Here is a 15045-nt window from a genome sequence, read left to right as displayed (position 1 = left end):
ACAGTATAAAACACCGGGTGGGCAAAAGAGCATACCGCTCTACTTAATGACACGTTAGAAGCCTGAGTGCGCCACGAACAAATTCAAATAGCATTGCGTGGCCCACGTAAAAGGATGATAGCTCAGGGAGCCGGTAGGCTGTGCAGGGCTTAAGGCAAAAAGCCTATTAGCACCTCCCAGTGGTGATCACTGGGATTTTGGCTCAGAAAATCTCCAGAAGCAGTGATGCCATTTGAAGAACTTAGTGGCTTGCTTTCAAGAATTAATTGAAACCTCCCTCAATGCTGAATGACAAAATAATTTAGAAATCCAAAATACCCATAATGGTTCAGGGGATGTCAGAGACATACTACAATAAGGAAGGCAGTGCCCAAAAGAGTTCCATAACAAAGTGGGAATGGTTGATACAGGAGCGTGATGCTGGGGGTGCGAGGAGGTACTCAGTGTGTTCCTGTGCAGGGAGACTCTTCTCCCCTTGGGCCAGCTGTGGAACCACCTGCAGAACTGCCAGATCCCACGGCCACATGGAGAGTTCTCTGGGACCAGCTCTCAATGGCCAATAAAGAGCTTCTTGGTTTATATTTGGCAATTCCAAGGTGAATGGACAGCATCTAGTTTCAAAGGTGGTGGCCAACTCATTAAAAAACTGATTGAGGAAGGTAAGAACAAATCAGCTCAGTGTGCTGAATTGCTTGCTGTTTTCCTTGTTGTGACAGAAGAATGGAAAATGAAAAGAGCCCTAATGTTTGGGTTTTTACCAATTTGTGGCTGTGAGCAGGGATGGCCACATGAGCAGGCAGATGGGCAACAGAAATTGGAATGAATACGTGAAACACAGAGGATATTTAGGGCAGTGAAAATACCTGCATGGGGCACAGCCCTGTGTAAATCACTGAGGGAATTTAAGGGACATATTAAAGCAGGACATGTCAATGTCCTTATGAAGAAGGACGTCTTCCAGGACAAGTTAGGGATTGGATGCAGGAGGTGATTATCCTGGTGCACCCACATGGGGTGGCCAGCTGGGCTCTCTGAATGAGTGGACATGCAGGGGTGGCGGCAGCGGGGCAGGGAAGGGCTGCTCATCCACGTGTCCCTCTTGTACCCTCTGAGGCACAAACTGCCAGCAGGAGAGAGAGATTGCAGATGACTGTCAGGCTGATGCCCAGGGGGACGGCCTCACTTACGGCTGACAGACTAACAGACTAGTTTCCTCGGGAGCTACAAATGGGTCCTCACAGGATACACATTCTGGGCTTTGCATACTTGGTTTTAGATGCAAACACTACAAAAATAATGGGAACAAAAAAATACTGGGCACCTGCGCTCCTGTGTCCAACTCTCGATTTCAGCTCAGAACATGATCTCAGGGTCATGAGATCGAGCCCCACATTGGGCTCTGCACTCAGCGGGGATCTGCTTCTCTCCTTCTTACTTTCCCTCTGCCCCTCACCCCACTTGCACCGGCACGCACACGCACTCTCTCTCTAAAATAAATAAACAAATCTTTTTTAAAAACCCACAAACTTAAAACACCAATAAGATGTCACTACACGGGGCGCCTGGGTGGCTCAGTGGGTTAAGCCGCTGCCTTCGGCTCAGGTCATGATCTCGGAGTCCTGGGATCGAGCCCCCGCATCGGGCTCTCTGCTTTCTCGGGGAGCCTGCTTCCTCCTCTCTCTCTGCCTGCCTCTCTGCCTGCTTGTGATCTCTCTAATTAAAAAAAAAAAAAAAAAAAAAAAAAAAAATCTTAAAAAAAAAAAAAGAAAAAAAAAAAGATGTCACTACACACAAAATGGCCAAAATCTGTAACCCTGACAACACCAAATGCTAGCAAGAATGTGGAGCAACAGGCATTCTTATTCATGGCTGTGGGAATGCAGACTGGGGCAGCCACTTTAGAAAATGCTTTGGCAATTTCTTACAAAACTAAACTTACTGTTACCATATGATCCAGAGCTCACACTCTCTGATATTTACCCAAAGGATGTGAAAAGTTATGCTCACAAAAATACCCTGCACATGGTTGTTTATAGAAGTTTTATTCGCCATCGCCAAAACTTGGAAGTAACCAAGACATCCTTCAGTGGGTGATATAGAAAATGGGATATATCCATACAATGGGATATTATTCAGTGATTAAAAATAGACAAGCTGTCAAGCCCTGAGAAGACACGGAGGAACCTTAAATGCACATCACCAAGTGAAAGAAGCCAGTCTGAAAAGGCTGCATGATTCCAACTGTACGACATTCTGGGAAAGACAAAGCTATGGAGCCAGTGAAAATATCAGAGGCTGCCAGTGGTTTGGAGGAAGGAAGGGATGAACAGGTGGAACACAGAAGATTTTTAGGGCCAAGAAGATACCTTGTGTGATACCGTAATGATGCTGACCTGTCCTTGTACATTTGTCCAGACCCACAGAATGCCCACCACTCGGACTGAACCTGTGGACTCTGGTTGATGATGACGTGTCCATGTAGGTTCATCAGCTGTAACAAGTGTACCATCTGGTGGGAGAGGTGAAAGCTGGGGTGGCTGTGAGTGGGGGGGATGGGGTTTATGGAAAATCTCTACACCTTCTTCTCAGTTTTTCCATAATCCTAGAACTGCTCTAAAAAATTCTTTTTTTTTTAAAGATTTTATTTATTTATTTGACAGAGAGAAATCACAAGTAAGCAGAGAGGCAGGCAGAGAGAGAGGAGGAAGCAGGCTCCCTGCTGAGCAGAAAGCCCGATGTGGGGCTCGAACCCAGGACCTGGGATCATGACCTGAGCCGAAGGCAGCGGCTTAACCCGCTGAGCCACCCAGGCGCCCTGCTCTAAAAAATTCTTAATAAAAAAAAAATAAAATATTCTTAATAAAAAAAAAAAACTATTAAAAATTGGAGCACCTGGGTGGCTCAGTCAGTTAAGTGTTTGCCTTCAGCTCAGGTCATGATCTTAGGGTCCTGGGATCGAGCCCTGAATCTGGCTCCCTGCTCAGCAGGGAAGCTGCTTCCCACCTCCCCCCCACCTGCCTCTCTGCCTACTTGTGATCTCTGTCTGTCAAATAAATAAATAAATAAAATCTTTAAAAAAAAGTGTCTAGAAAATATCATTACAGTTTTGAATCATTTGGCTCACTGTGGTTATAAGGTAGCACCACAAGAGGCTCAAATTTGCAAAGAAAAGATGATTTATCTTGGGTACCTGCTACAACAGGGCAACAGAAGTCTCCTGTCAAGTAGGAACCATTATGAAAGCAGTCTAGGCTTGGTTGTGTAAATGCACTTTATCAACTTGAAGAGACACTGTATCCATTTGTGGCCACACATTAACCTCTTTAGGGATTCAAACGCTACTCCAGAGAATTCTGATTCTTGTCCTGTGGAGCGCCCACCAGCTGTGCTCCCAGCTGCCGCATGCCAGGAGCTGGGACCTCGATGGGTCGGAGACCCAGCGGGAGCAGGAGGGCACCTGGGCCTCTTCCACTCGCCAGGGGCTCCTGTGGGGCCTCGGTCGGGCCAAGCACGGACCCCTCCTGGTCGGTTCCCTTGCTCCTCACAATCCAAGCAGAGTCAGAGAACAAGGCTCCCAAAAGAGCAACAGGTCTTGATGGTTTCCAGGCCCTGACAGTTGTTTTTCTTTTGCTGTGATGCCAGCACCTGCGTTAGTCTCTGGCTGCGGGCACACCTACTTCAGACACAGCCCTCGTGAACCCCACCTTGCCCGCCCCTCGGCTAGAGAAAGACCCGGCCCGGCTCCCTGTCCTGCAGGCTCCTCTGCGTATAGAGATCTCCGTCGACTTTAATCAGTGGAGGAGGCCAGACTTAGAAGAACCTCATTCGCAGAGAACTACTAGAGCATAACTGAAGGACGTCACTTTGATCAGTGACCATTTGGCCCACTTGTGTTTTCTCTTTCGCAGCTTTAAATTCCGGCTCCTATGTTTTCAGTTCATCAATAAAGAGTGAGCCCTTGAAAATCTAGGCCTCCATCCTTGACCCCAATAAAAGCAGAACCCCAAGCCTGCACTTTGTCTCTCTCTGAGACCCCACGGGGGGCCTCAGGTATGCCAGGTGCTCTCCAGGACCTGTGAGTAATAACCCTTTTTTTCACTGTTCCTGACTGTTACTGCTGAGAGGGTTGTGCAGTTGCAGGAAGCACGAAGGCTGGCCCAGTCACACACTGGTTAGGGACAGGCTGAAACTGGCATTTCTAAGCACTTGGAATGTTTGACACTCATTTCAGCGGGCTTGAAACGCCCCTGTGAAGGGAAAACATTACTTACCCTGTGTCTCCCGAGGTCCACCCACAGGCTGGGGTGCTGGGTCCCTGAGAGAAGGGGTTTCCTGGGGGAGAACGAGGCTTCCCCGGCCTGGGGCTTGTGCTGGGAGCTCTCCTACCTATGGAAACAGAGGGCATGTGCCTGTTATCACCAGAACCCCCACCAGCACCGGTTACCCTGGCTACCAAGGGCCTCAGGCCAGTGAGGACAAAGAGGCCGCTGTGGCGGGGTGCTAGCTGTGCCCGCAGAATGCACCCTCCAGAATACTGGGTCTGAGTGGAAGGAGGAGCATTTCCCCTTCCTGCTTACTGTTAGCGGGGCCTCTTCATGCTAGAAGGACTCCTGTTCCATTGGGGCAGGAACAAACGGGCTTGGGCCCTCCTCTCTGCTAGGTAGGCCCACCTTCTGCTGTTGGTTGGAGAGGTTTACGACACCCACCCCTGTTTTTCCAGCCATGCGCTCCAAACCAGTTTGCCTTCCTCTTTCCACTTCCCAGATTTCTCCTTTGGTTGTCAGTTATGTCCATGGTTTACAGTGGTTCTGACACAAAGGAGCAAGTCTGGACAAGTCTGGCAAGGTCTGGGCCATCTACTATGGACCCAAGGTCTGTTCATCTTAAAAACACCTGCTAGACTGTTTCCAAACCAACAGTCCCATTTCAAGTGCCCAAAAGCAGCACATCCTTACCCCTCACACCACAGCGTCAGACTTCTAACTTCTAGCAGTCGAGTGGGCACGTGACGATTCTCACTGTGGCTTTAGTTTCCCATTTCCCTGACAGCTAACGGTGCTGAGCGTCACTTGTGTGTCTGAGGCCATCTGCGCACCTTCTCTGGTGAAATGTCTGTTCAGATCTTTTGCTGAATTAAAAAAAACTTGGGTTGTTTGTCTTATTATTGAGTTCTAAGAGCTCCTGATATATTCGAGATACACATCTAGATGTTTTGCAAATATCTCATAAGTCTGTGAATTGCATTTTATATACACAAACCTTTTGAAGAACAAGTCTTTTTAAGTCTTTAATTTTCAAGCCCAATTTTATTATATTTTCTTGTGTATGTTGTGTGTGTGTGTGTTTTAAAGATTTTATTTATTTGAGAGAGGGAAAGGGAGAGCAAGCAGGGGAGGGGGAGGCAGTGGGAGACAGAGAATCTCAAGCAGACTCCTTGCTGAGCAGGGAGCCCAACTCGGGGCTTGGTCCCAGGACCCTGTGATCATGACCTGAGCCGAAAATAGAGGGGGATGCTCAACCGACTGGGCAGCCTAGGCGCCTCAGTTTGCGCTGAGACAGATTTGAGAAATATTTGCCTCGTTCACTGTGTATTAGCCCCCTATGCCTGCTGTAATAAATCACAAATTAAGCAGCTTAGGACCACACGAGCTTATTACTTTGCACCTGGAAGTCTGACGTGCTTGGATGGTTCCTCTGCTGAGTCTCACAAAGGCCCAGACTGAGGTGTCCACCAGCGTGGCCCCCAGGAAAAACCATTTCTAAGGCTGGTGAGGAAGAACCGTTTCTAAGTCTCAGCTCCTTCCTGCTCTAAGACTGTGGCCCATTTCCCTGCGGGCTGCCTTCTGAGGTGACCACAGCCCCTACAGGCCTCGCCCCCTCTTGCACTGGGCCCGCACCTTGGAGAGCCAGCAAAGGCACGGCAAATACTTGCTTGGAACCTCTTATCCCCTCCTGCCAGTTTCTCTGACCTCCATTCTCCCCTTTTAAAGGCTCCTTTGATTAGATTGCCCCACCCCAAGATAAATCAGGATAGTCTCTTTAATCGTAAAGCCTATAACCTTAATCACATCGTTTCCCAGGGATTAAGGTGTAGGTATTTTGGGGGGGCTTTTCTCCTGTTTTCTTACAGAAAATGGATCAACTTTAGCTCTTAACATTTAGTTCTCTGTGAACATATTTTTTTTTTAAAGATTTTATTTATTTGACAGAGAGAGATCACAAGTAGGCAGAGAGGCAGGCAGAGAGAGAGGAGGGAGCAGGCTCCCTACTGAGCAGAAAGCCCGATGCGGGGCTCGATCCCAGGACCCTGGGACCATGACCTGAGCCGAAGGGAGAGGCTTTAACCCACTGAGCCACCCAGGCGCCCCGCTATATTTATATTTTGATACATTTTAATTTTTGCACACGGAGAGGTACAGGCTGAGTTCTGTGCACGCATGTCTATGACCAGCTGCTTGCTCCAGTGCCATTTAGGGGAAAAGATTATCCTTCACCCAGTGACATCAAAGGCATCATTTAAAAAAAAAGAATTGACCAAAAATATATGTGTAGGTCTGTTTCTGGATTCTCTACCCTGTTCTCTATCCTATCTTTTTTTTTTTTTTTTAAGATTTTTTTTTTTTTTTTTTTTTGACAGACAGAGATCACAAGTAGGCAGAGAGGCAGGCAGAGGGAGAGAGAGGAGGAAGCAGGCTCCCCGCTGAGCAGAGAGCCCGATGCGGGGCTCGATCCCAGGACCCTGGGATCATGACCTGAGCCGAAGGCAGCGGCTTTAATCCACTGAGCCACCCAGGCGCCCCTCTCTATCCTATCTTTATGCCAATTACATGGCCTTAATTATTATAGTTTTAGAAATCTCGTAATCAGATTAAGTCCTTCAACGTTTCACTTCTCTTTGAAAGTTTATTTGGCTTTTGAATCCTTTTTGTTTCCATATAATTTTAAATTAGCCTGTTAATGTGTATGAAAAAAACCCTGCTGGGATTTTAAAAAACTTTTTATTTAAATTCCAGTAGTTAACATACAGTGTCAGTATTAGTTTCCGGAACAATATAGTGATTCATCACTTCCATACACCACCAGGTGCTCAGCATGACAGGTGCCCTCCTTCATCCCCATCACCTATTTCTCCTACCCCCCACTGCCGCCCTCCTCTCTGGCGACAGTGTGTTTCTCTGCAGTTAAGAGTCTGTTTCTTGGTTTGTCTGTTTTGTTTTGTTTTTCCATGTGCTTGTTTTCTTTCTTAAATTCTACGTATGAGTGAAATCATATAATATTTGAATTTCTCTATTTCACTTAGCAAAATACTCTGCTGGGATTTCGAATGAGATTACCTTGACTCTCTACGGCAGCTGGGTGGATTGTCAATATTGAGTCTGTGGATCCATGACCTTGTTATGAACTGAATTGTTCCTTCAAACCTCATGTTGCAGCTCTACGTCTCTGGTCTGGGTTAGTTTCGCAGGCATGGCTTGCTTGTGACGACCTTGACAGTCTGGAGTCAGGTACTGTGTGGAATGTTTCTCAGTGTGCACTTGTCTGAGGTTTTCCTCATTGTTAGACAGGGGGGCACAGAGCCACTCTCATCATACAGAAAGCATATGCTTCCGTGGCTGATGCTGACTTCTGTTCTGCAGGAAATAGGTCACCAAGCACTGCCCACTTCTAACCACGGGGACATAGGGTGCAGCTATGAGGGGGAGTAGCTACAAAGTTGTTTGTCACTTCTCTCTCAGTCACTGATATCAGTATGGACTCATGAACATTTTTTTTGGATTTTAATCCAATACTAAATTATTTTCTTGCTCAAATTGCTCCAGCTTTGGCCAGTGGGAGCTTTCAGGGCGGCTTCTGTCCCTTTGACATTAAAAATACCTCAAAATTGTGGTAACAGATACCTAACATTTACCAACTTCACCACTTTCATGAGAACCATGCGGTAGTGTTAACTATATTCACAGTGGCAGAAAGATCTCTAGAACTCCATCTTGTAAAACCGAAGCTGTTCCCATTGAACAAGTCCCCCTTCCCCTCCCTGGGGCAGCTTTGGTTGCTGGATTCCTCCAGGGACCTCACAGACGTGGGATCTCGGAACACTCGTCTCTCCATGCTTGCTTCACTCGGCACAATGGCCCCAAGGCGCATCCTTCTCCGTAGACACTGAATGCTGGTCCACTGTGCGTATATGCTGGATACGGAGAGGCGCCGCAGTTTAGCTGGGGCGCTGAATCTCTTCGAGACCCGGGCTTCAGTTCTTTGGGGCACACATCCAGGTTGCCAGAACATTTTTCCATTTTTGAAGAATGTCCATCCAGTTTTCCATAGTGGCCACATCTCACATTCTCAACAGTAGTGCACAGGCATTCCAATGATCCTGACCCACACTTGTTCTTTTTTTCTCCCCTCCAACTTTGTGGAGTTGAAATGCATTAATTTTAGCAGCCAGAGACACACCATGCCGTTCCCCTCCAGGAGACCCTGACACAGGAGCACAGCTGGTGGATGGCCTCCAGCTAGGGAACTTCTTCAGACCCTCTGAGGCATCTGCACCGCTGCCCCCTGGCAGTGCCCTGCCACGGACCGACCGAGGTGGGCGGGTGAAGTTGGTCTTGTCTGCCCACCTCTGGACTCTTTCCATGGGGGAAGCCAGGCCTGACCCAGACGTCCCCAGGTTGCCCTGCAGGCTGGGCTTTTTCTAATCAACCCTCCCTTCTTCCTCTTCTCTGTCTGCAGGGGCCTGCCCCCTCCCTTTATCCATCATTTGTTTCCCCCAAAAAACTTCTGCAGCTGATTTTGTCCTGGCATCTGCCTCTTTGACACAGGATTTTGGGAAGAAGTGAAATTAGATGGTTAGCTATGTCTTAATAATGAGGTCACTATGAAGCTTTTGTGTTCTTTAGAGATTACATATTTCAGGTTTCATTCGACTATGGGAGAATAAATTACTTCTAATACATTTATTATCTGAGAGAAAATTTATTTATTGTTCTAATTTACTTAAACTTCAAATATTCCATCAAATTACCCAGGAAAATCCAGGTAGCAGAAATATTTAACACATACCTTCAAGACATCTCAAGCAAGTCTGAAAAGGCCACAGAATGATATATAAATCTGCCACTGAAATCACTTCCATGTTGTGCAAGTGCAGAAGTGAGCAGAGGTGCAGCCTGCCCTCCCCGTGGCTGCGCGGGAGCTGCGGGTTACGTTTAAGTATTACTGTGAGGCGCCAAGTCACCTGAGGAATCACCCCCATTCCAACTGTGAACCCAGAGCAGCAAAACATATGTGCCCCTGAAAGAAACATCTTCCGTGTGTGCAGGGATCAGGCATGTGGTGTGGGAAGGCCTCCGTCACGTGGAATATGATGTTAGAATTCCGCCGTCATGGGTAATACAGAAACATACACAGTCTTCATGTTCAAAGTCTTCATGGGGATTTCTTCTGTTATTTCTAGAATGGAAAGAAGATTAAAAAAAAAGTAAATGTTCTACCTATTCTGTATGAATATTTAAAAATTGTTGACTGCGGGACACCTGGGTGGCTCAGTTGGTTAAGCAGCTGCCTTCGACTCAGGTCATGATCCCAGCGTCCTGGGATCGAGTCCCACATCGGGCTCCTTGCTCATCAGGGAGCCTGCTTCTCCCTCTGCCTGCCATTCTGTCTGCCTGTGCTTGCTCTCTCTCCCTCTCTCTCTGACAAATAAATAAATAAAATCTTAAAAAAAAAAAAAATTGTTGACTGCTTTTTTTTGGGGGGGGGGGGTGTTGATTGCTTCTGTATAGGATCTGGCCTCACCCTAAGGGGTCTGGTCTTTGTCCCAGCTTCTGGGGGACCCTCTAGACCCTTGGGACTTCCTGAGTGATGGGAGTGTTTTGTTTATGGTGGGCCCTGAATACTCCTCCTAGCTTCTGCTAATGAGGGGACTCTGCGTGGAGCCAGCTACACCAGAAAGACCAGCCACGGGATTTAGGGTGGAAGCTTTCAGTCACGTGCTATCCCCCAACACAGTGCAGCTGCGTGGGCAATGAACAAACTGTGCCCATGTAATGAAGCCTCGCTGCAGACTCTGGACCCCCTCCAGGCTTGGGCAGCCTTCCCGTTTGGTAATACACTGTGTGCACCACTGTCACAGTGAGGGGCCGGGAGGAGGGAACACTGCCCATCACTCCTTGGGAGAGGGCCCCTGAAAGCCCCATGTCTGGACCCCTAGATTTGGCCCTCTGTACCTTTCCCTATTAAAAACCCAAGTTCAATAGTTTCCAGCAAGTTCCATAAATCCTGCTGGTAAATTATCAAACCTGAGGGTGAACTTACAGTTGGCAGAAGTGACAGTGGTCTTGTGTGGCCTCTTCTCTGAGTTTGTCAAAGGCACCTAACTCCCTACAGTTTGGGTGAAGTGTTGGGCAGACCTTCTGGAGGAAAGCCCTCCAAACTAACTAGCCCTGTGCGCTGACCCAGATGTCCACACACCCTGCCCCAAACAGGTGTTTCCTAGGCCCACAGAGAACCTTCGAGGTCTCCAAATATTAACTCCCTACAGCAGGAGGAATCACCGTGTAGGGTGTGGGGGAATGTAAGGACATGATAAGCCTATAACATCTTATGAGGCCAGAGCACAAAGTTACCAAAGACTAAAGGCTCGTGTCACAGAATATGGGAGCTGATACAATGACAAGAACTCTGAGCATCTAAAAGTATAAACCAAACGTAACTGATTAAAATACACTGAACAGACAGACGCCTGGGTGGCTCAGTTGGTAAACTGTCTGCCTTCGGTCCAGGTTGTGATCCCAGGGTCCTGGGACAGAGACTCCCGTCAGGCTCCCTGCTCACCGGGGAGCCTACTTCTCTCACTCCCTCTGACCCTCATGCTCACGCTATCCCTCTCTCTCAAATAAAAAAAAAATTCTTCAAAACACACTAAATAGATAAAATCCCAAGAAGAAATAAAGAGAGAGAGAGAGAAGAAAACCTTAAAATGCTCTTTGCCCCCTCGGTTTTTCTTCTAGCAGATCTGAATTCAAAGGGAAGGACCAGTGCTCCTCCCAACACGAGAACTGGGTGTTATACACAACTAAGGAATCATTAAATACTACAACACAAACCTATGATGTACTATATGCTGGCTAACTGAACATAATAAAAAACAAAACAAAACAAAACAACAAAAACAAAGGGAAGGACCTTCCATCGGCTCTCATCCCAGCAGGAAAGCTGGAGGTCACTCCTGAAGCTGCCTCCATGCAGGTACTACAGGCCTGGAGATGATACTGAGCAGCTTGTGAACAAGCGGGATCCTTCTAATTTACCGAATTAGTACCGTTTTACAAAAGACAACTTTGAGAGGAAGAGGGCAGAGACAATGGGTTAGAAAGAGCCCCAGGCTTCTCGGGGATCCGATCACTGAGCCTTTGAGGTCTCAGGGCACAGTGAGGTCACACTCGGAGCAAGGCCTGCTTTGTGAGTCACGGACAGAATCTCACAAACGTGGTTCTGCCCTGGTCAGTGTCAGCCAGGTGCCAGCACACACACAGAACCATAGACGACGGTGCCTCTTCACGTCCATGGCTCAGCTGCCCCTGGGGACCAGCGCATGTGGGGAATAAGGAAGCCGTGGGGACTCTGAGTGGGGACACCGTCAAGGGAGGAACGCACAGGAGACAACTCTGGGGGTGGACAGGCTGCAGACAGGCCGCTTCAACAGAGGATAGAGCCCTAAGCCAGCGAGGGCGTGGACACAGGGAGCCCCTGAAAGCCACGTGGAGGCACAGAGGAATGTTTGGTTACAGAGAGGAACCCAGGTGCAACGGAGGCTTGAGTCTTAAATAACAGGGCAGAAAATTTTAAAGTGTAATAGAAAACATTAAAAAAAAAAAAAAAAAAAAAGGAACTACACAAGAGAAGAAAGTGAGGGAACCCTCTAAGCCAAAAGTCATGAATCCCAAGAGATACCTAAACATTTTGGTTTTCTGGCACTAACGTTTAGTGCCAAAGCTTTAAGCCACTAAAAGCTTAAAGCTTTGGCACTAAAGGTTATCAAAGTGAGATAAGAAAAAACCTGGGGTCTACAGACTGGGAAATCCAGTGAACCGTCCTCCCCACAAATGCTGGGGCCCTGAATAAGGAACCCACAGCCAGAGTGCATTTCAAACAAATCCCTCACCACCGAGAAGACGGTCAAGAGAATGCAGTGGGTTTAAATCATGGCTTTCCAGAAGACATGCCCTGTTCTACTTCCCAGAAACTGGCCATGACCACAGAGGCCAAGGCTGGGGTGATAGAGTCACAAGTCCAGGACACCTGGAACCACCAGAATTGGTAAGAGGCAAAGGCCAGATTTTGCCCTGGAGCCTCCAAAGAGAACGTGGCCTTGCTGACACCTGGCCTCTGGCCCCCAGAACCGAGAAGACACTTGTATGTCTCATGGTCCCGGCTTACACCCATCTGTCAGGCCAGCCTGGAGAACTGGTCTCACTCAGCCTTGCTGTGGGCCAAGGACAGACTGGACACAGCCTTATGAGGCTCTGGCCCTCGTGCTGTCCAAACACTCCCTGTGGCCCCAAGTAACTGAGGTGAAGTGGGCCTGGGCTGACTGTCCCCAAACAATGAAATGCTCCTTTACATGCAGCTTCAACAGAAACTCCACTAACTACTGTCGTCAGGATTCTAGAAACAATCAAAGGTTCACAGTAACCACACAAATGCCACATTCGAGAAGGCAACTTGTAGGGGGTAGAAAGATCTGTGGTTGTCCCACTTGTGCTTGGCTGCCCGACCCTCCCAGCCTGAGGACCCCATGGTCCCAGGAGGACAGAGCAAAGGCATCGTGTGTGTCCTAACGCGACTGGGGCCCCCTCAAGGGGGCTCACAAAGGGCGCTTATCTCCATTCACCTGAACCTGGAACCTGCCCAGGTAGGAAAAGTGCAGGCATCGCTGGGAAATAGAGTCAGGCAAACAAAAGCCCACAGCTGCTGGGGGGCACAAGGCTGCGGATGCAGCATGTGACAGAGGGCCTACAGTCTGGGGGCAAAGTTGAAGACGGCGTGGTTCAGAAAGCCGTGTGTGTGTCCAGGGCAGAGTGCACACGCAGAACAGTCCTGGGAAGACCCCAGGCTTTCAACTCTGAAAAAAATAAGAACTTTTGTGGCCAAATCCGGCTGATGAGGGAGTGAAGGCCGAGCTGAGGAGCAGTGAAGACACTGCAAATGAACAAAAGCACAGGGCACCCGGCACCACTGGAGGGCCTCAGGCTGGGACGCAAGGACACCGATGGTAACTGCCACGTGCTGCCCATGCCTGCTTTATAACTCTGCTTTCTGTTTTCTAGATGATTTAAAAGACATATACATAAGACACAGTTAAAAATTTATGTTTTGGGGCATACAAAGCAGTTTCTGACAAGAATACAAACGGGCAGGGTTTTTGTAACTCAAGTCAGACTGGTATTGATTCAAACCAGACTGCTGTTAATCTAGAATGTTAACTGTAATCCCCACAGTAAACACTAAGAAAATAGCAAGAGGGGCGCTTGGGTGGCTCACTGGATTAAAGCCTCTGCCTTTGGCTCAGGTCATGATCTCAGGGTCCTGGGATCAAGCCCTACGTCGGGTTCTCTGCTCAGCGGGGAGCCTGCTTCCTCCTCTCTCTCTGCCTGCCTCTCTGCCTACTTGTGATCTGTCAAATAAATAAATAAAAATCTTAAAAAAAAATAGCAAAAGAGAAATACACAAAAGGAAGTGTGGAGTGAACTGTGTGCTTAAAAAGACAGTGTGCTTAAGACAGTGTGCTTAAAAAAAAAAAAAGAAAAAATTGGGCGCCTGGGTGGCTCAGTGGGTTAAGCCGCTGCCTTCAGCTCAGGTCATGATCTCAGGGTCCTGGGATCGAGTCCCGCATCGGGCTCTCTGCTCGGCAGGGAGCCTGCTTCCCTCTCTCTCTCTCTCTCTCTCTCTCTGCCTGCCTCTCTGTCTACTTGTGATCTCTCTCTGTCAAATAAATAAATAAAATCTTTAAAAAAAAAAAAAAAAGAAAAAATCAACTGGACCCCCAAGGAGGCAATTTTGGAGGACACGAGGGAGAAAACAAATGTAAGACTTCTAGAACAAGAATCCCAGCAAAATGGCACAAGTCCTTCCTGATTAGTAAATACTTTTTAAAAAACAAACAAAGAAACAAACAAACAAACCCACCCCCCAAAAAACAGGGCCTAACTGGCCTGGAGGAAGGGACATAACCTGGTCCAGCCCTGCCAGGCCCTCTCTTACTGGAGGAAGAAACAGAGAAGCTGGGGTCATGGCCCAGGGACACAGGGTCCCCAGAGACTGAGCACTAATCACAGAACTATAGAACGAGTCCCATCCCTTGTGGGCTTCTGCAGGACAACGGGTTAGAGCTGGATGAGACAGAAGTACGGACACTTCTGATGCCAGACGACCAGCCAGCCTCACCCCAACTTTTCACCTCAGGTCACGTGTCCCAATCCTCATATCAGGCTGTCAACAAAAAGCTACAAGGCATTCTGAAAGGCAACAGCAGCACTGTAGGAGAGACACCGAGATCCTTAGACCAGACACAGATGCAGCACAGCAGTGGGGATTAATCTAGTACTAGAGTTCATATGCCAAGGCTGTAGCAGGTGATGGAGAAGCACTGGGGACAGACCGGTGGCATGGGCACGGAGGTGGGTGCTCTGAGAAAGACTGAAGAAGCCCTTTTACCAAAACACGTACACCTGGGCAGAGCACAATCAAACTGCAGAGAACCAAGGACAAGACAACTCTGGGCATTTGTCCCCCAGCACGGAGAGCCCGCCAGAGCTATAGCCGACCCAGGCTGCAAGGCTAAATGAATAAACGGGTTTGAGTTACAGTAACTGGAGTGATGACCACACAAACAGAAGCCTTTTGGGGAAAGGGCTCCAGCAGCAGACAGGTGACAGGTGACAAGGATGAAGAAGAGAATGGGGCCAGTGATGGGACCCTGAGACCAGAGTGGATTTGGGGCAAGGTGCCACCGGCCTTGCTGGGGCCACCGCCGTCTCCTTC

The 15045-nt window shown here is 48.3% G+C and overlaps 1 protein-coding gene and 1 long non-coding RNA gene across 7 annotated transcripts in view; one reads left to right on the top strand and one right to left on the bottom strand.

Moving 5' to 3' along the window:
- Window positions 1–3042: 3042 nt before the first annotated feature.
- Window positions 3043–15037, top strand: LOC125084076 (uncharacterized). Its single transcript, XR_007122458.1, has 3 exons — window positions 3043–3083; window positions 4323–4327; window positions 14901–15037. It is a non-coding gene; the product is annotated as an uncharacterized LOC125084076 (long non-coding RNA).
- IARS1 (isoleucyl-tRNA synthetase 1) overlaps window positions 8961–15045 on the bottom strand; it is a 72333-nt gene continuing 66248 nt past the window's right edge. For all 6 annotated transcript variants that reach the window (XM_047701192.1, XM_047701197.1, XM_047701191.1 and 3 more), the window contains one exon: window positions 8961–9453. In XM_047701192.1, coding sequence (XP_047557148.1) covers window positions 9371–9453 — 83 coding nt within the window. In that variant the 3' untranslated portion in view covers window positions 8961–9370. The remainder of the gene's footprint in view (window positions 9454–15045) is intronic.

The sequence above is a fragment of the Lutra lutra genome, chromosome 13 (genome assembly GCF_902655055.1).
Source record: "Lutra lutra chromosome 13, mLutLut1.2, whole genome shotgun sequence".
In the NCBI taxonomy this organism is placed as follows: domain Eukaryota; kingdom Metazoa; phylum Chordata; class Mammalia; order Carnivora; family Mustelidae; genus Lutra; species Lutra lutra.
The sequence above is the reverse complement of the archived record's forward strand: the minus strand, read 5'-3'. Positions and strand labels throughout refer to the sequence as shown.